The sequence below is a fragment of the Marmota marmota genome, unplaced genomic scaffold, assembly GCF_001458135.2.
Source record: "Marmota marmota marmota unplaced genomic scaffold, marMar, whole genome shotgun sequence".
Taxonomy (NCBI): domain Eukaryota; kingdom Metazoa; phylum Chordata; class Mammalia; order Rodentia; family Sciuridae; genus Marmota; species Marmota marmota.
In genome coordinates this window covers 14,750,174-14,770,442 of record NW_025999880.1, presented here as the reverse complement: position 1 = coordinate 14,770,442, position 20,269 = coordinate 14,750,174, and the positions used below count along the sequence as shown (strand labels likewise).

Below are 20,269 nucleotides of genomic sequence, written 5' to 3'. Positions count from 1 at the left end.
TTTTTCTGTATCCACTGACATAATCATTTCTTATTTAGCCTTTAAAACATTTTGTTGTTGTTAAGAATTGAACTCAGGACTTTGCACACACTAAACTTGCGCTTTACCACCAACCTATGCCCAGAGCCCCTTCTTTTACCTGTTGATATGATGGATTATATTAATTGATTTTCAGATGTTTAACCTGACTTACTTTGTCATGGTATTATATAATTGTTTTATATACTGATTTACTAATATTTAAATATTTAGTAAGAATTTTTGAATCTATGTTCATGAGATTGGTCTGGGGTTTTCTTTCTTTTTTTTTTTTGTTAAATATATTTTTATTTTTCAATTGTAGTTGGACACAATTGAAAAATAAAAATATATTTATTTATTTATTTGTTTACCATTTATTTATTTATTTGTTTGTTTATTTATTTTTATGTGGTCCTGAGGATCCAACCCAGGGCCTCGCACATGCTAGGCAAGCACTCTACTGCTGAGCCACAACCCCAGCCCCTGGTCTGTAGTTTTCTTATAACATCTTTGTGTGGTTTGATTTTAGGATAATACTGGCCTTATAGTATAAGTTAGAAATATTCCATCTACTTCTATCTTCTGGAAGAAATTATATGGAATTTATATATTTTATTTCTTGAATATTTGGCAGAATTCACCCATGAACCTATCTGGGCCTCACACTTTCTGTTTTAGGTTATTAATTATTGACTCAATTTTTTTTTCTTTTTTAGTGCTGGGGATTGAATTCAGGGTCTGGCATATGCTAAGGCACACATTCTAACACCGAACTATACACCCAACCTGACTTTAATACACCCAACTTTCTTTAATAGATACAGACTTATTCAAATAATCTATTTCTTCTGTGTAAATTTTGGTAGATCATGTCCTTCAAGAAACTGGCCCATTTCATCTAATATGTCAAATTTGTGAGCATAGAGTTGTTCATAGCATTCATTCATTATCCTTTTAATGGCCACTGATATTTAGTGATATTCCTGTTTCTTTTTGAAATTAGTAATCTGAGTCTACTGTCTCTTTTCTTAGTTAGACTGGCTAGAAGTTTATCAAATGTATTAATTTTTAAAGGAAATTGCTTACATTTTCTCTATTGATTTCCATTTTTTTTTTTTTTAAATATTTATTGTTTAGTTATTGGCAGACACAACATCTTCGTTTGTATGTGGTGCTGAGGATCGAACCCGGGCCGCACGCATGCCCAGTCTAGCGCGCTACCGCTTGAGCCACATCCCCAGCCCTGATTTCCATTTTTAATTTCATTTACTTATGCTCTAATATTATTATTTTATTTCTACTTATTTTATTTTAAATTTATTTTTTATTTTTTGGAACTGGGGATTGAACTCAGAGGCACTCAACCACTAAGCCACATCCCCAGCCCTTTTGGTATTTTATTTAGATACAGGGTCTCACTGGGTTGCTTAGCACCTTCTTTTGCTGAAGCTGGCTTTGAATTTGTGATCCTCCAGCCTCAGCCTCCCAAAATGCTGAGATTTTAGCCATGCGCCACTGTGCCTGGGTCTTCTCCTTATTTTAGATTCAATTTGCTCTTCTTAGCTTCTCCATACTTTCCAGATACACCCAGATTTGGTGAACTACCTGAAGGTAACCAGTCTCAAACACGCTTATCCCATTATCAACCCTGAAAATTTACTTGTCCTTTGAGATAAAAATATAATGTGTTATACTTTCCAGTAGTGCCACTGTATTTTGTCTTCTAATAAAATATTATTGTAGTATTTTTTCACAAAAATTCTAAACTAAAATTATGCAGCTTGTTAGAGTGTGGGAATAAGATGTAAAGGTTAAATTAAAATCTATAGCCAGACATGGTGGAGCATGCTTGTAATCCCAGCAATTCAGAGGGTTGAGGAAGGAGGATCACAAATTCGAGGCCAATCTCAGCAATTTAGCAAGACTTTGTCTCAAAATAAAAATTAAAAGGGGCTGGGAGCCATGGTGGTACATGCCTGTAGTACCAGTGGCTCCAGAGGCTGAGGCAGGAGGATCACGAGTTCAAAACCATCGCTAGCAGAACGAAGTGCTAAGCAACTCCTTGAGAACCTGTCTCTAAATAAAATACAAAATAGGGCTGTGGATGGACTTAGTGGTCCAGGGCCCTGAGTTCAATCCCTGGTACCCCTCACCCCCCAAAAATAAGGATTGGGGATGTAGCTCAGTGGCAAAGTACCCTTGAGTTCAATACCTAGTACCAAATATACATATATATATAAACATACATACATACATACATACACACATATAATAATATATGTATATATATGCACATATATGCATATATATAATAAATACACATATAAAAAAAAAAATATATATATATATAAAATGTTTTTTTTTCCTTTTTTTCCCCTATGCAGTACTGCAAAATTGATTGAACCCAAGACCTTGTGCCTGCTAGGCAAGCATTTTACCACTGAGCTATATCCTAACAAACTGTGCTATTTTTATAATTGCACATTTTTTGTAGATTTTGTCTTATTTTCAAATTCCAGCTTATCATTATGAGGTCACAGAAATATACTGAAATGTTAACAATGTTTAAAAAAATAGAAAAGTACAGTCAGTTGTGGTAGTATATGTATACTTGTAATCCCAGCAACTCAGGAGGCTAAGGCCGGCGAATCATTAGTTCAAAGCCAGCCTCACCAACTTAGGTGAGGCTCTATGCAATTTAGTGAGACCCTGTCTAAATAAAACATAAAAAGAAATGGGGATGTGGCTCAGTGGTAAAGCACCCCTGGATTCAATTCCCAGTACCAAAAAAAGAAAAAAAAAGAAAAGAAAAGCACGGGTGTTGGAAATGATTTTTAAGATTGTATTTTATATCATTTTATCTGTTTTTGCAAGTAGTCTTCATGTTGGAGATACTTCTAACTAGGCACTGTGGCACTGTGGCACAGGCAATCCAGCTGCTCAGGAGCCTGAGGCACAAGTGCAGGAGTGCAGGAGTTGGAGCCTGGCCTGGGCAACATGACAAGGCCCCAACTCAAAAAAGAAAAGAAGAAGAAGGAGAAAAATAAGGAAGGGGAGGAGGAGAAGGGGGCAGAGAAGGAGGGAAAGGGGAAGGAGAAGAAGAAAGCAACAATTTTTTTTTTCTGGGGCACTCCCTGGTTGGAGGGTGATATTTGTAATAAGATACAGTACATTTCCTCTGTATGTTAATTAGATGGGATAATAGAATTTATAATTCACCATGTTCTTTGCAACGTTATGCCTTTTCACAAATAAATTAGTTTACAGACAGGAAGTGGTTACTTGACATTTTGACATCAACTCATTTTGCAAGGCTTAGACAACTAAACATCGTTTAAAACAAAATATTCATTTATATTGCATCTGTGTCTATCGTTAGTTGGTTATCTCTCAGTTTTTGAGGTATATTATTTTAATTATTCCATGCATTAATATGCTTGCAACACACAATTCTTCAGAAGGGTGAATACCAAAAGGCTTTCAATGTTGAGAATAGAAATCTACAAGCACTGGTGGGAGCCAAAACCTGTAGAATCATGATAAAATTGTGTCATATCTAAAATAACAATTGAACCAGACTTAGCAACACATTTTCCACAAAGGAAATATTGTTAGGTGCAAAATAATTGCATATGTTGTTTTATGCAACACTGCATTTACTAAAAGTATTGAAGGGCTGGGGATGTGGCTCAGTGGTAGAGCTCTTGCCTAGTCATGTGGGAGGACCTGGGTTCAACAACCAATACTGCAAAAATAAAAAAGTAAGTAAATAAAAAAAATAGAACTGTTGAAAAGAAAACTATGTATGATTTTAAAACTTAAATTGATTTTTTTCTCACTTTTATTTTTTGGAATACTGGGTATTGAACTCAGGGGTACTTTTTACCCTTGAGCTAAATCCCCAACTTTTTTTTTTTTTTAGTTGTACTTGGACACAATATCTTTATTTTATTTATTTTTATGTGGTGCTGAGGATCAAACCCAGGGCCTCACATGTGCTAGGCGATCGCTCTACCACTGAGCCACAACCCCAGCCCCCCCAAACTTCTTTTTATTTTTTATTTTAATATATGGTCTTGCTAAGTTGCTGAGGCTGACCTTATTACTTACAATCCTCCTGCCTCAGCCTCTGAAGTTGCTGGGATGACAATGCCTTACTCTGCCTGGTTTGTCTGAATCTAGAAAGAAGTACTACTTTGTGAAGCAATTTTTATAGTTTTGTTATCTACCAGCTAAAAATTTTTATATATTACTGTCACTTCTTGTCTTCCACATTCTATTGTCCTAAATGTACTGTTTTCTGATTTGTATTTATGTGCAGATACAATCGATTTTGGAATAAAAATAAACCTACAGTTAAAAAAATGATCTGCTCTTTCTTTTTTAGTTTCCTACCTAGATGATTGATTTTGTCTTTCTTCTTTTCAATATATGTACTTGATACTATAAATCTCCTTCTAAGCACTGCTTTTGATGCATCCCACTTTTTTAATATATATATTTATTTTTAGTAGTATATGTATACCTATAATCCCAGTGACTTTTAAACATAATATTTATTTATTTTTATGTAGTGCTGAGGATCAAACCCAGGACCTCGCACATGAGAGATGAGCACTCTACCACTAAGCCACAACTCTATTTTTTTTTTTTTTTAGTTTTAGATGGACACAATGTCTATATTTTTATTTATTTTTTTATGTGGTGGTGAGGATCGAACCCAGGGCCTCACGCATGTAAGGCAAGCGCTCTACCACTGAGCCACAACCCCAGCCCCATCCCAAGTTTTTTGATAAGTGTATTTTCATTTTCATTTAGTTCAAAACATTTAAAAATTTCTCCTTTGACTCATGTGTTATTTAGAAGTGTGTTATTTAATCTCCAAGTACGTTGGGATTTTTCTACCTATCTTCCTAAATTTCTTGTCTAGATTCATTCCATATGATCTGAGAGTAGATATTGTATAGTTCTATTCTTTTAAATCTGTTAAAGATGTATTTTATGGCCCAGAATGCGGTTTATCTTGTTGAAATCCTTGTGACATCTTTTTTTTTGGAGGGGGAGGGGGTACTGAGGATTGAACTCAGGGGCACTTAACCACTGAGTCACATCCCCAGCTCTATTTTATTTAGAGACAGGGTCTCATTGAGTTGCTTAGCACCTTGCTGTTGCTAAGGCCAGCTTTGAACTCAAGATACTTCTCTGCCTCAACCTCCTGAGCCATTGGGATCACAGGTGTGCGCCACCATGCCTAGCAAAATCCTTGTGATTTTGAGAAGAACATCTAACAACTTGCTGTTGTTGGAAGTAGTCTATAGATGTCAATTATATCCAGTTTATTGATGGTGCTGTATCCTTATTGATTTTTTTCGCTGCGAGATATGTCTATTTAATACAGGGCTGTTCATGTCTCCAATTATAGCCTCTGCTTCATCTAGTTCTCCTTACAGTTCTATCATTTTTTACCTTACATTTGATGCTCTGTTGTTAGGCATATAGACATCAAGGATTGTTTTATTTTCTTGACTCCTTTATCAATGTGTAATGTTGTCTTTATAACTTTTCTTGTTTTGAAGTCTGTTCTGTGTTAATTTTTGCATAAATGTGATATACCTACTTTGTGTCTTATATTTAAAATGGGTTTCTTGGACTAGGGGTGTAACTCAGTGGTAAAATGCTTGCCTTATAGGTGTGAGACCCTGGGTTCTATCCCCAACACTGCATAAATAAATATATAAATGAAAATAAACAAAGTAGGTTTCTTGCAAATAACATATTTGTGTCTTGTTTTTCATTTTCTTTTCTTTTTTTGTACCAGAGATTGAATCCAGGGCTACTTAACCACTGAGCCACATCCTCAGCCCTTTTTACTTTACATTTTGAGACAAGGTCTCACCAAGTTCCTTTCAGCCTCATTAAATTGCTGAGGCTGGCCTTCATCTTGTGATCCTCTTGTCTCAGCCTCTGGTGTTGCTAGGATTACAGGCCTGTGCCACCACATCCAGTTTTTGGATCCACTCTGATAATCTGTCTTTTTTTTTTTTTTTTTTGGTACTGGGGATCAATCTCAGGGACACTTGAACCCTGAGCCACATCTCCACCCCTATTTTGTACTTTATTTAGAGACAGGGTCTCACTGAGTTTCTTAGCACCTGGTTTTTGCCTGAGTCTGACTTTGAACTCGTGATCCTCCTGTCTCAGCCTCCCAAACTGCTAGGACCGCATGGAATGTACCACTGCACCTGACTAATTATCTGTCTTTTAATTGGTGTATTTAGACCATTGATGTTTAAAATGATTATTGGTATAATGGGATATAGCATTTGTTACTGTTTTCTATTTATTGCCTTATTTTTTGTTCCTATATTTTTCTTCTTACAAAGTAGTTATTATAGTGGCAACAAGTTCTCTCAGTTTTTCTTTGTCTGAGAAAATCTTTGTTTCTCCTTCGCTTTTCAAGGGTAAGTTAGCAGGGTACAGAATTCTAGGTTGGTGTGGACTTTTTCCTGTCAACTTTTTTTTTTTTTTTTTTTTTTTTTGGTACCAGGGATTGAATCCAGGGGTGCCTAACCACTAGGCCACATCCTCAGTCCTTTTTTTATTTATTTACTTATTTATTTAAATTTTGAGACAGGGTCTTGCTAAGTTGCTGAGTCTGGCTTTGAATTTGAGATCCTCCTGCTTTATTCTCCTGAACCACTGGGATTACAGGCATATGCATAAACCACTGCACCTGGCAGTGGGATAGGTTGCTAAGAGATCAAAGAACCCCACCCCCCCTCCAGTACATGGCATGAGGCTTTATTGAGAAATGCTCATGGGGAATGCTCAAGGGTGTCAGTCTGAACAGCACCCCTGTCCAGCACGGTGCTTGGGCACACAGTGCCTCCTCTCCTTCACGGTGTTTTGGCCAGTGGCAGCCAGCTGGATGAGGGACACACATTCTTTCCACTGTGACTTCAGTTCCCTGCCCATCACCACTGAGAGAGGGGTTTTATATTCTAGGCTGGAGAAGCAGTGACATCATCAGCATTAACTTGCTTAGTTTTCTTGTGTGACCAGCATCCCAAGGAGCTACTATTCCAGTGTGCACGCAAGAAAGTAGCTTTCTACAGATAACACTAACTCGCCCTAGACCCCAGTGTTCATGAGCAGAAACCAGTGTTCTTCAAGATAGTATGTATCTTGGTAACTGGTCCACACTCTCATACACATTGATCCCTTAACTTGGTGTTTTAGCCAGCTTTTTCACTACTGTGACTAAAAGACCCAACCAGAACAATTGTAGAGGAGGAAAAGTTTATTTCGGGGCTCATGGTTTCAGAGGTTTCAGTCCATAGGAGGCCAGGTCCATTTCTCAGGGCTGGAGGTGAGGCTGAACATCATGGTGGAAGAGTGTGGTGGAGGGAAGCAGCTCACATGATGAACAGGAAGCAGAAAGAGAAAGAGAGACTCTATTCACCAAATACAAAATACATACCCCAAGCCACATCCCCAATGCCCACCTCCTCCGGCCACACCATACCCTCCTTTAATTCCATTCAGTTAATCCCCACCAGGAGATTCATTCACTGATTGGGTTAAGACTCTCACAACCCAATCATTTGTCCTCTAAACCTTATTGCATCATCGGACACATGAGCTTTTGGGGGACACCTAATATCTAAACCATAACATTTGGTTAGGTTTTGGGGAACATAAAAGGGGCATTCAAGAACATGATGTTTTATTCTCCCTGTTTTCTTTAAGGGTGATGCATACATCTTAAGGTTCAGAGATTCTTTCCACAACCATGTTCACTGTTCTAATACCATCAAAAGTATTCCTAAGGGCTGGGGTTGTGGCTCAGTGGTAGAGCGCTTGCCTGGCATGCATGAGGCACTGGGTTCGATTTTCAGCACCACATACAAATAAATAAAATAAAGGTCCATCAACAACTTAAAATTTTTTTTAAAAAAAGTATTCCTCATTTCTGTTATAGTGTTTTGTTTTGCTTTTGCTACTGAGGATTGAACCCAAACGTGTTTTACCGCTGAGCTACATTCCCAACCCTTTTCAATTTTTTAATTTTAATTTTTATTTTGAGGTAGGGGATGTCAATAAATTGTCCATGCTGGACTCAAACTTGCAGTCCTCCTGCCTCAACCTCCAGAGTAGCTGGAATTATAGGCATGTACCACCAAGCCTTGTTGGCTCTTCCTTTCTTTAGTTCCATGGCAAATAACATTTGTCATCTGACCAACATGAAACCTAGAATTAAAATGCAGAAAAGTAATGTGTCCTGTTTGCAAAGGAAATGCAGGTGCTGGCCCCAGGAAGTCAGGGTTCATTAACATATTCTGGGAGCTCTAGAGAGGAAGACCCCACCCAGCATGTGAACTTCCTGCCCATTGTTTCACTATACCCCATTTTTCTCCTAAAGGAATGCTCTTTGTGCCCTGAAACCCCCTAAAGGAAAGATTTTTTTATTCTTTTATGGTACTGGGAATTGAACCCAGGACCTCACACGTGCTAGACCAGTGCTCTACCGCTGAGCTACATCCCCAGCCCTGCTTGTTTCCTTTTTTATTTTGAGACAGGGTCTCATTAAGTTGCTCAAGCTAGAGTAAAACTTGGGATCCTCCTGACTCAGCTTCTCAAGTAGGTGGAAAGGTGAGATTATAGGCACATGCTACCACCCCAGAATAAAATAGATTTGAAATGTAAAACCTCTTCTAACTTAACTTCTTCCGGGCTGAACTTGAATAAGATGGATTCCTGTCCCCATCTTCTCTCTCTCAAGTTTCTGGTTGAGAAGAGGGCAACACCAAAAAATAAATAAGCAAATAAATAAAATAAAAAATAATAAAATAGATAAGTATGTATACATATATATACACACACATTTTATTTTTAAAATTTTTAAAATTATAGTTGAGCATATTTTATTTGTTTATTTTTATGTGGTGCTGAGGATCAAACCCAGTGCCTCACACATGCTAGGCAAGCGCTCTACCCCTGAGCCACAACTCCAGCCACACAAATTTTATATGTACAGAATATATACATATAATTTAAAATTTTTGTGTGTGTGATTCTGAAGGTTTAACCCAAGGATGCTCTGAGTTATATACCTCACCTGTTTTGGGGAGGCAGGAGGATGGCAAGTTTAAGGTTAGCCTGCTCAATTTAGCAAGATGCTGTCTCAAAAATTAAAAAATAAAAAGTGCTGGAGAGGTAGCTTGGTGGCAAACTAATTCTGGGTTGAATCCCCAGTACCACACACACAAAAAAAAATTATTTCACTTAAGATTTTAGCTTTGGTTTATGGATTATTTAGAAATGCATTGTTTAGTTTGCAAATATTTGGATTTTTTTCCATCTGTATTTCTGTTATTTGTTTAAAATTTTTTTGTTTAACAAATATGTTTTAGTTGTTGATGGACCTTTATTTTTATTTATTTATATGTAGTGCTGAAAATCAAACCAAGTGCCTCATCCCTCGGTTATTTATTTTTAATTTAATTCCATCATTGGCATAGATTATATTTTCTAATATTTCAATTTGTTTTTAATTTGCCAAGGCCCTGAATGTGGTCTATTTGGTGAATGACCCATGTGTAATTGAGAAGAATGTGTATCATGCTATTGTTGGGTAGAGTGTCCTACAAATGTAAATTAGGTCAAGTTGGTGGATAGGGCTGTTCAAATGTTTTATATGGTTAATAATTTTCAGCTCTATTAGTTTTGTTTCATGTATTTAAAGCTCTGTTTAAAAACTATATATGCTCTGCGGGGTGTGGCAGCACAAGCCTATAATCCCAGTGACTCAGGAGGCTATGGCAGGAGGCTAAGAAAGGGCTGAGGGTGTAGCTCAGTGGTAGAGCACTTACTTAGCATGTGTGAGGCCCTGGGTTCAATATCTAGTACCACCAAACACACACACACACACACACACACATACTCACATATGTAGTCCATTAAATTATATATGTAAAGTACTGGGCGCAGTGGTGTATATCTCTAATCCCAGCAATTTGCAAGACTGAGGCAGGAGTATTGCAAATTCAAGGCCAGCCTGGGCAACTAAGTGGGATCTTGTCTAAAAAAAAAAGAAAAAAAAAAAAAAGAATGACTGCACAATGGTAAAGCACCACTGTGCTCAATCCCCAGCATGGGGGAAAAAAAAAAGGAGGGGCATTACAGGGCTCCTGGAAGGAGCTGCTCTGTTACAAAGATACATAAGTTACAAATAACAGAAAAGAGAGGACCTTATTATAGGCCCTAAAGACATTAAAAAGAAAGACAAGGAAGGAATACTACAAACATAAATAGCCATAAATTTGACAACTTAGATGAAATTAACAAACCTCTTAACACACACAAATTGCCAGCCTCACTCCAAAAGAAATAGAGGCCAGCCTTGGCCTTGGCAACTTGCCAAGACCTTGTCTCAAAATAAAAAGGGCTGGTGAAGTAGCTCAGTGGAGCACCCTGGGTTCAATCCCCAGTACCAAAAAAATAATTTATATGTAATATATGTGTATACACACATATGTGAATTAGTGTTTGTCACACAGAGGCAGTGGAGACCTCCACTTAGAGTTCCCAAGCTCTTGATATATTGCAGAAAAGAATTTAAGGACACTTCAGCTTTTAGCCAAGAGGAAGAGCTTTATTAGAGTGTGAAAGGTGAAGGCAGCATTCTCAGAGCAGATTGCCAGCTATGCTCCCTCTATCTAGAGAGTGACAATTGCTTTTGGGATCTTTTCTTTTAAAGGAAACTCTGTGAGAGGTAGGCATAGGAAGGTAGGTGGGAACCACAGCCTGGTGACCACAGGAGATTGGTGGTGGCCTTGTCTTCTCCAAGATCTTCAGGTTGGCATTATCTCTTCTATCTAGATCAAAGAATGTGCCTATATTATAGATATTTAAAAAAAAAATTCAACTCCCTAGATTTGATCTATTCTGAAAATACATTGTGTAGGCTAACTGAGTGCTTGAGCTCTGATCAAAACGAAGCACTTTTCACAGATGGGTGAATCTGCAGTAACTCTAGGACTTGTCGATTTCTCGGAAATTTGGGAGTGACGGGTCTGCAGAAAAATATAGATCTGGGGAGTAAATCTGTTCATGGGCTTTTGGATTTAGAGCTACACTCTTGTTTTCCTTCCCTGTTGTCTATTTTCTACCTACTTTTATTCCTTCTATCCTACCTCAGCATTCACATATAAATAAATCTGGAGGAATACACTCTAAATTATTAACAGTGGTTACTAAGGGCTCTTAATTCTCTGTTAAATAATTCTATAATTTGAAGTGTTTTATAATGTACACATATTATTTTTAAAAGCCGAAAATATAAAGGTATGTTTTAAAGGAAGGGGAGATGACTGCGTCTGTGAATGTGTCCCCTCACCCAGCAAAGGGCAAAGTGTTCTCTGGTCCACCTTGGAAAGATGTCAGCCAAGCTCTGCCTGTCCCTCTCCCACCGAGCTCTCGGCTCACAGCCCACACTCCCTGCGTCTGTGGCCTCACCAGGCCTTCCTTCCTCACCTGCCATCTGGCTGTGGGCCCAGGCACCTGGGAGAGAAACAACTTTCTGAAGTCACCGTGTGGACTGCCAACCCAGCAGGCTTTCCATGATGTCACTTGGCTTTGCTGATCAAATGTCACCCCTTTTATCTTCAGGATATATGTCAGATGTATCCCATTTTACAGACCCTTATTTCTCAGGACATTCCCCTTTCTTGTCACTGAGCCAATTCTTGCATGTCTCTTAGGGGACAATATCTTGACTGCAAAAGGCCTCGCCTAGCACCCCTCACCCCACTCACTGCACAAAGCTCATCACCCTGTTGAGCGCCTGGCCCCACGCTGACTGCAGATGCTAGAAAAGCCTGGGCTATGTCCACTTGCCTCGCCTATTGACTCACTGACATGCAGAGATCACCAATTTTTCCTCCTTACAGCCACATCTGCCAGTATGTAGCTCCCAGGTAAATCATTTTAATCATGTCATTCCCCAGCTTAAGAACCAGCAATGACTTCCTGGTACCTCCTGAATCAAGTCTATGCTCTTCCTCTTGACATTCAGTGTTCTTCAAACCTGACCTTGCTCTCCCTGTTTTATGGTAACCTTTCTCCAAGAAGGACTTGCCTCTGCAGCCAAGACCTTTTCTGTGCTTTCCACATATCATTTCCACTTCCCTGCCTTTGGCCAAAACATCCCCTGCATATCCGGAAATCACCCCACCCATGACTCTATGTCACCCAAGAGGCCAAATTGTATTCTAGCTACTGTTCAAAGTCTAACTCTTCTCTCCAGTTTCTGGACATCAAGTACACAAGTCCATTCGGGCTGCTATAACAAAATAGACTAGGTAGTTTAGAAACAAGAGGTTTTTTTTTTTTGTTTTTTTGGTTTTTTTTGGTAGTGGTGGGGATCAAACCCAGGGTCTTTTTTTGCGGGGTGGGGGCGGGTGCCAGGGATTGAACTCAGGGGCACTTAACCACTGAGTCACATCCCTAGCCTTATTTTGTATTTTATTTAGAGACAGAGTCTCACTGAGTTGCTTAGCACCTGGCTTTTGCTGAGGCTGGCTTTGAACTTGAGATTCTTCTGCCTAAGGGCTACTGGGATTACAGGCATGCACCACTATGCCTGGCTAAACCCATTCCAGAATTAAAATCTTTGTGGTTTAGTGTAAAATTTGCTCTCAGTTTTATAAAATTTAAGATTAAGAATCATGGGCTGGGGAGGGGAGGGGGGATAGTAGAGGATAAGAAAGGCAGCAGAATACAACAGACACTAGTATGGCAATATGTAAATCAATGGAAGTATAACTGATGTGATTCTGCAATCTGTATAAGGGGTAAAAATGGGAGTTCATAACCCACTTGAATCAAAGTGTGAAATATGATATATCAAGAACTATGTAATGTTTTGAACAACCAACAATAAAAATTTAAAAAAATAAAATTAAATTAAAAAAAAAAAAAAAGAATCATGGGCTGGGGATGTGGCTCAAGCGGTAGCGCGCTCACTTGGCATGCGTGCAGCCCGGGTTCGATCCTCAGCACCACATACAAACAAAGATGCTGTGTCCGCCGATAACTAAAAAATAAATATTACAAAATTCAAAAATAAAAAAAAAATGAAGAATACTGCACAATCATAAGAATGAGCACAGGGCTGGGGTTATGGCTCAGTGGTAGAGCGTTTGCCTAGCAGGTGTGAAGCCCTAGGTTCAATCCTCAGCACCACATAAAAACAAACAAATTAATTAATTAATTGAAGGTATTATGTCCATCTGGGAGTCCAGTAGTGGTGCCTCTGGGGACACAAGGGGAGATTTTATGGAAGAGGCACCATTTCAGCCTTGGCATTTGGACTTGGGAAGATGGATAATGGAGTCTCTCTCTCTCTCTCTCTCTCTCAGTAATACTAGGGATGGAACCCAGGGCCGCATTACCACTGAGCTAAATCCCCAGCTCTTTTTATTTATTTATTTGTTTTTGGTTCTGAGGAATGAACCCAGGAGTGCTTTACCACTGAACCACATCCCCAGCCCTTTAATTTTTTTTTTTAATTTTGAGACAGTTGCTCAGGCTTCACTAAGTTGCTGAGGCTGGCTTTGGACTTGAAATCCTCCTGCTTCAGCCTCCCTACCTGCTGGGATTACAGATGCTGCCACCACATCCAGCCCCTTTTTATTTTTTATTTTGAGACAAGATCGCAATAAATTGGTAAGGCTGGCCTGGAACTTGTGAACTTTAAACAAAGTATAAAGTAGGGTTTGGTTGAAACATTTTAGTCTGCAGTGAATATTCATGTCCGTTTCCGTTTCGAATTTCAGAGGCTCTTTGGAGTTAAGTGGGGCCATGTGACTAGTTGTGGCTAATGGGCTATAAGCAGAGGGATTGTGTCATTGTCTGGCCAAGTGGTGTAAGGGCCATATGCATCCTCCAGCCCTGCCTTCTGCTGCCACAGTGATCTGAGAGTTAAGGAGATGTCATTAGCCTAGATCCCTGAGCCTGGCATGGAAGGAGGCTGCCCAGGAGAGGCGCCGTGGATCTTTGTGAAGTGCAAAATAAAAATTTGTGGATTAAGACACTGAGATTTGGGGTTATCACCATGACACAACCTACCCTATCTTAACACAAGGGGCACTTGTATTAGGTGCTTCTAGTAGATTATATGGTATATTAGATAATGCCAAGGTATCATTGCCAATTTTGGTTGGGCATGATGATGGTGGTTAAGTGAGAAAATATTCCACACTGGCGGATGTATAACTGAAGAACATAGGGATGGAATGGCAGGCAGTCTGGATTTGTGTGTGTGTGTGTGTGTTTCTGGTGACACAACCCAGGGTCTTACACCTGTCAGGCAAGGTCTGCACTGAGCTATACCCCCAGCCCACAGAGATAAATTTTGGTCTACTAATTGTCAGCCCTGGGCCAGGACTCCTAGGTATGCCATGTCGTTTTATCCTCTAAGGAACACTGTGAGGAAGGATCACCAACTTCCTTTCACAGATGCATTTAACTGAGCTCAGGGATTAGGCTATGTGCCTGACTCCTACTGAATCACAAAGCCAGCCTCAAAGGCCCAGGATTATGTGGTTGCCCCAAGTTGATCCAATGGCTTCTTCATAATTATTCTTTTGAAGGCCTGCCTAGTGGCCCATTTTATTGATGTAGGATAATTTACTGTAATTTACTAACTGCTGTCCTGTTTCTGAATCTTTGGGTTCTTTCTAGTCCTTTGCTTTCATTGATAGCTCTGCAAGGCAACTTCAGATTCAGAGATTTTTGATTCTATTGAATTATTCCCTTACCCAGGTAGGCTATTTTGTGCACACACACAATCATTAAAGCAGTTTATTCCTGGTGAGGTAGTTTTCGTGAAAGGGCTGATCTGGTCAACAGGATTAGAAACTGCAGAAATATTCAGGGAGTGAGTGGTGAGGATAGGCCCGGGCAGGGCAGATAGGAGGGGCAGGAAGTGAGGGCCAGGCCAGTCTGGAAGTCAGTTCACATTTCCCTAATGCTTTCCTGGCTCAAGCTGTTTGGGGTTTGAGGTAAAAGAGGGATTAGGCTAACTAGTCCAGCATCCCTTCTTTGTCCTGATACCCAGTCCCATCCCTGGAGCCCCCCTCCATCTTTAAGAGAGGGTTGATACAGGACACCAACCCTCAGAATCTTCCCTAAGTGAAATGGGTAGAACAGAAGACTGAGGTCCACACACCCTCGGTCCTTCCCCAGTCCTCCTTTCCCTAAGGCCAAGATTTCCCACTGATTTGTGAATGCAAATGGCCTGTGGATCTGGTTAAAAGCAAGTTCTTATCCATCAGTTCTGGAGCAGGGCTTGAGATCCTGCATTTCTAGCAAACTCCCTAGGGGTGGAGATGCTTCTGGTCCTTGGTCCCACTGAGCAGCCATGCACTAAAGGTTCTGGCCCAGGTTCCTGCCTGGCCCACAGCCTGAGCTCCAGGTACTGTTTCAGAATTGAGATAAAAATTTAGAAGGAAGTGTAAGCCTTGGCAGGGGCAGGAACTTGTCTCCAAAATCAAGGCAGCATTTGTTTTGCTAAATCCAGCTCTCATGAGCTGGTTTCTCCCTCGGCAGACGAAGGACTTGCAAGAACAAGCCCAGCAAAAGGCTGAGGCCCAGAGAACCTCTGGGGTGTCCAGGGCTGCAGAGTCTGCCTGTGAGAGGGGACTGGGGACACCCTGGGCCTGAGTCCTCGGCAGGCCTGTCTCAAAGACTGGCTGACCAGTACTTAGAGGTGGGGAATGGGGGGTCTGGCAAGCTCTGGGGACAGGGCCAACCCTGTGGGGAAAATGCAGCTGCTGTGTGTGGGAGGTGGGCACTTGGGACCGCTCTCCTGAAGGCCGAATCAGCACTCCGACCTTTTGCCCAGGCCAGCCTTGGGAGGGGTCAGTTGGGGAGAGGCAGCAAGTAAATATAGATCCAGGGAAGGAAGCCAGGCAGCCCAGCCCTGCACTGACCTCTTGCTGAAGGCTGGGGAGGGCAAAGAGGGAGCAGATTCCAGCCCCCTAAGCAGCCCCCTAGAATTGTAGGAAGCAGTTGGAGCCTGTAAAAGGGCCCCAGGTGAGGCCAAGTGAAAGCTGCTCAAGAGATGCTATTCTGGGGCTGGGGATGTGGCTCAGGGGGAGAGTGCTTGCCTAGCATGCAAGAGGCCCTGGATTGGACCCCTAGCACTGAAAGTGAGAGTAGGGAGGGAGAGAGAGAGAGAGAGAGAGAGAGAGAGAGAGAGACACATACACACACACACACACACACACACACACACACACACGCGCGCGCGCGCGCCGACCTTGTGAGGCCTTCAGCAAGCCCCATTCCCTCTCAGGGCCTTAGTGTTCTTTCGTGCTTTCTCAAAAGTGCTGTCCAATTTGTTGAATGGAAAAACAAACACAAAAACAACTGGTCAAAGGGATTTGGGGGCTGGAGTTGTGGCTTCATGGCAGAGTGCTCGTCTAGCACATGTGAGGCACTGGGTTCGATCTCAGCAACACATAAGAAAATAAATAAAATAAAGGTATTGTGTTATGTCTATCTCAACTAAAAAAAATTAAAAAGGGGGCGATGCTGGGGTTGTGGCTCAGTGGTAAAGTGATCGCTTAGCATACGTGAGGCACTGGGTTCAATCCTTGGGACCACATAAAAATAAAATAAAGATATTGTGTCCACCTAAAACTTAAAAAAAAAAAAAAAAAGGACTTGGGGCCGGGCGTGGTGCCACATGCCTGTAATCCCAGCAGCTCAGAAGGCTGAGGCAGGAAGATGGCAAGTTCAAAGCCAGCCTCAGCAAAAGCGAGGCACTTAGCAACTCAGGGCTGGGGATGTGGCTCAAAAAGGGACATGGGGATCAACAAGGGGCAAAGGGTAAGAAGGCCGCCCAGTGTGTAAATTCATCTCCCCTTAACTCTCCCACTCACTCTCAGGGTGCAGGCGCTCGTCAGTCTCAGGCTACCCCCAGCCTGGCTCTCCTTGCCCCACACCGCGCCTGCCATGTCTGCCTGGCCCAGTGAGATGCCCCGGGCTCTTGTTTCTGGGAAGGGAATTCAGGCGAGGCAGCTGCTCCAACACAGACGCATTTATTGGCAAAAACATATTCCCAAGCCTGGTGGAGGGAAGGGCACTAGCTCCTTGGTGATGTTCAAGGGGCAGGGGGAGGGAAGAGGTGGGACGTTCCAATCAGAGTAACCATCCCAGCAGCTCCCACCAAGGCCGGGCTCTGCGCTGCTAAGCAGGGTTTTACTTCTACTGTCTAATCCTTTAACACCCCTACAGGTAGGCACCATGAATGTCCCCTTTATACAGATGAGAAAACTGAGGCATGGTGCCATGAGGTGGTGAGTGGCAGGTGGTGGCTATCAGGGTCACCCTGAGAGCTTTCTGTTGGGAGCCTCCAGCAGCCTCTCTGCCAGCAGATTCTCCGTGTCTCCATTTCTCATCACTTGATGTTCTTTCAACTCTTTTTTATATTTTTGTTTTGTTAAAAAAAATATTTTGCCCATGTTCTAGAAAAGACACTGTCTCCTATCCCATAGGATCAAATCTGGGTTCTCCCCAAGACTTGGTTTGGATAAGGTTAGACAGAGTGGGTCTCTAAAGGGAGACAGAGGTGTGTGTATGAAGCCAAAATACAATGAAAGCTCTGAGAAAATATACAGTTAATAAGTTACAAACCTCCCTCCCCTCCCTGACTCTACCATACCCTCCCTACCTCCCTCTATCCCCTATCCAAATCTAGAATAGACTATTATTGTTCCACGACCCCCAACCCAGGGCAGGGTCTTGTCTCAGTCTCCCCTGTGTCCACCGGGCCCAGGCCCTCAGTTAATGTGTGTGGAGTGAATGAAGGAGCACTTTGTGGGAAGGAGCAAGCACCTAGGAGACCCCAGTCCAGGCCTTCCCTGGAGCTCACCTGTACCCTCACCAGGACACCTCTCTGGTCCTTGAGAAGAGGGTCTCAGGTAGGGCTGGGACAGGAAGGGGAGGGATAAGTCAGCCTATAACATGGGTATTATTATGAATGTACCCACTTTACAGAAGAGGAAGCAGAGGCTAGAGGGGTCAAGGGACCTGCCCAAAGTCACAAAGCCAGCCAGCAAAAACCTGAACCACCCCCAACTTCCCATCTTTGTTACTAACCACATCTGTACTTTGAAGAGGCGGGGCTCAGACCTAAATCTTCTAGCACGTGAGGATCCCCACGTGGCCATGTGGCAGCAGGAGGGACTATTGGCTGGATCCCCTGATGTGGGCCTCCTGGCCATCTCCAGGCAGAAAAACCAGTGTAGTTTTGTGGACGGTTTCCTAGGTACCTCCTCCCTCCCCACCCACAGGCTTGTGTCATGAGATGCCTCTGGACTTCTGCTTTCCCTGAGAGGGTGGAGAAGTGGAATGGTTGCAGGGGTCTGGGCCTGGACCTGCCTGTCACACAGGCATGGGCACCTCGTCGTATTCATCTCGACCTTCCTCTTCATCAAAGGTCACCTTGGCGTCATTGGCATCCAGCTGAAGCAGAGAGGAAGGAGAAAGGGTGAGAAGCCCCAGGCCTGAGCAGGTACTTAAAGGCCCCTCTGCATTTACCAAAGGGTCTGGTTGTCCTTGAAGATTGGACAACTTGTGTGTCCCCCCCGCCCCACATCTCTAGGGTTGTCTGAATGAGTGGTTTCCAAAGGACAAGGAGCCCTGGGGATCAGGTACCCCAGCTGGGAGGGACCTGGAGAGGGTGAACAGAAACCTCTTTACCACTGTAGCCCCACAGTGACCCGAATCACATCATGGAGGAAGTCTATTCATGAAACTCTGTCCCAAATGATTTGGAAGGCTTGAGGACTAATGGCTCAGGGGCTGAGGCAGTTCATGTAACACACAGCCCATGTTCCTTTTAACATTTCCACCAGCCCTCTCCTCTCCTTATTTCGCCATTCATAGCAGAGGCACAGAAAAATGAGGCCACTTGCTCCAGATGATGTTAGGACACAGCAGGCCAGGATTCAGACATTGTCCCCAGGCCCAGACCTTAAACATCATGCTTTCCTGCCTCTCCTAGCTTCAAGATCCACCTTCATATTCTTCCAGGCCTTTTGCTGTCCCCTACCTGTCCCCAGTCTGGAGTCCTGCCCCCAGCCTCTGGCCTCCCAGGATGCACTTGTCTGTGCCCTCCCTCCAGCCCAAGGCCCAGACCGCCACTCACACACTGGAGCTCCAGCTTGCTGAAGATGCAGGGCAGCAGGAAGTGCCGCAGGGGCACAGTGAGGATGAGGATGAAGGGCAGGGCCAGTGACGCAGAGGTGGACTTCACCGCCCACAGCCCTGCCAGGCAGAGGATCTGGATGCAGGTGAACATGTGCATACGCCAGGTCCTCACCTGCAGGGAGGCTGGGGTCAGTGCCTGCCCTGCTCCAGCAACCCCACCCCACCCAGGCTGCGCAGCCATCAGGGCCCTGTACCCGCTTGACGAAGGGCACGTCCGGGTGGTACTTGGGAGGCTTGCATAGAAGCAAGATGCGGTCAAAGAGCTGGATGCCGCTGAGGGACGTGACCCCCATGTACAGGAAGATGCCAAACAGCACGGCCAGGGGGATGCGGGACAGGATGGGCTCCATGAGGATGGACAAGCCTGTGGGGAGGACCACACACTCTCAGCCATAGGTCACCCAGAGGACCAGCACCCCTATTTGGGGTAATATGTGGGCCTTTTCTGTGGGTCTTCTTAATAGGTATTATTCCCATTTTTCAAATGAAGAAATAAGTTCAGAGAGGTTAACAACCCACCTAAGGCCACACAACTAGCAAGGAATCAAACTCCTACTTGCCTGCCTTAAGTCCACACTTTTTTGGGGGACGGTACTGGGGGTTGAACTCAGGGGCACTTGACCACTGAGCCACATCCCTAGCCCTGTTTTGTATTTTTTTAGAGACAGGAGCTCACTGAGTTGCATAGTGCCTCACTTTTGCTGAGGCTGGCTTTGGACTCATGACCTTCCTGCCTCAGCCTCCCAAGCAGCGGGGGTGTGCGCCATGTCACACGGCTGGCCCACACTCTTAACCTAGTGGGATTTACTGAGTTCAGAGAAACCCATTCTCCTCACCCCACCCCAGAATATCTCCACCACTCTCCACCTATCCAAATCCTAACCCTCTTCCAACTTTGCTTCCTTTAAAAAACTTCCTGGGGCTCTAGCTGGAGCTCAGTGGTGAGTGTGTGTCTAGTACCAAAAAA

General features: G+C 42.8%; 1 protein-coding gene and 1 long non-coding RNA gene across 5 annotated transcripts in view; one reads left to right on the top strand and one right to left on the bottom strand.

The window, feature by feature from the left end:
- Positions 1 to 17,113: 17,113 nt before the first annotated feature.
- Slc4a1 (solute carrier family 4 member 1 (Diego blood group)) overlaps positions 17,114 to 20,269 on the bottom strand; it is a 16,930-nt gene continuing 13,774 nt past the window's right edge. For all 4 annotated transcript variants that reach the window (XM_048790347.1, XM_048790356.1, XM_048790367.1 and 1 more), the window contains 3 exons: positions 19,497 to 19,666; positions 19,241 to 19,414; positions 17,114 to 18,555 (listed from right to left, as the gene is read on the bottom strand). In XM_048790347.1, the coding sequence (XP_048646304.1) occupies positions 18,475 to 18,555; positions 19,241 to 19,414; positions 19,497 to 19,666 (425 nt within the window). In that variant the 3' untranslated portion in view covers positions 17,114 to 18,474. The remainder of the gene's footprint in view (positions 18,556 to 19,240; positions 19,415 to 19,496; positions 19,667 to 20,269) is intronic.
- The window catches only part of LOC125612507, a 12,006-nt gene continuing 10,208 nt past the window's right edge, over positions 18,472 to 20,269 (top strand). Inside the window, exon 1 of the long non-coding RNA XR_007342929.1 lies at positions 18,472 to 18,604. This is a non-coding gene — a long non-coding RNA (uncharacterized LOC125612507). The remainder of the gene's footprint in view (positions 18,605 to 20,269) is intronic.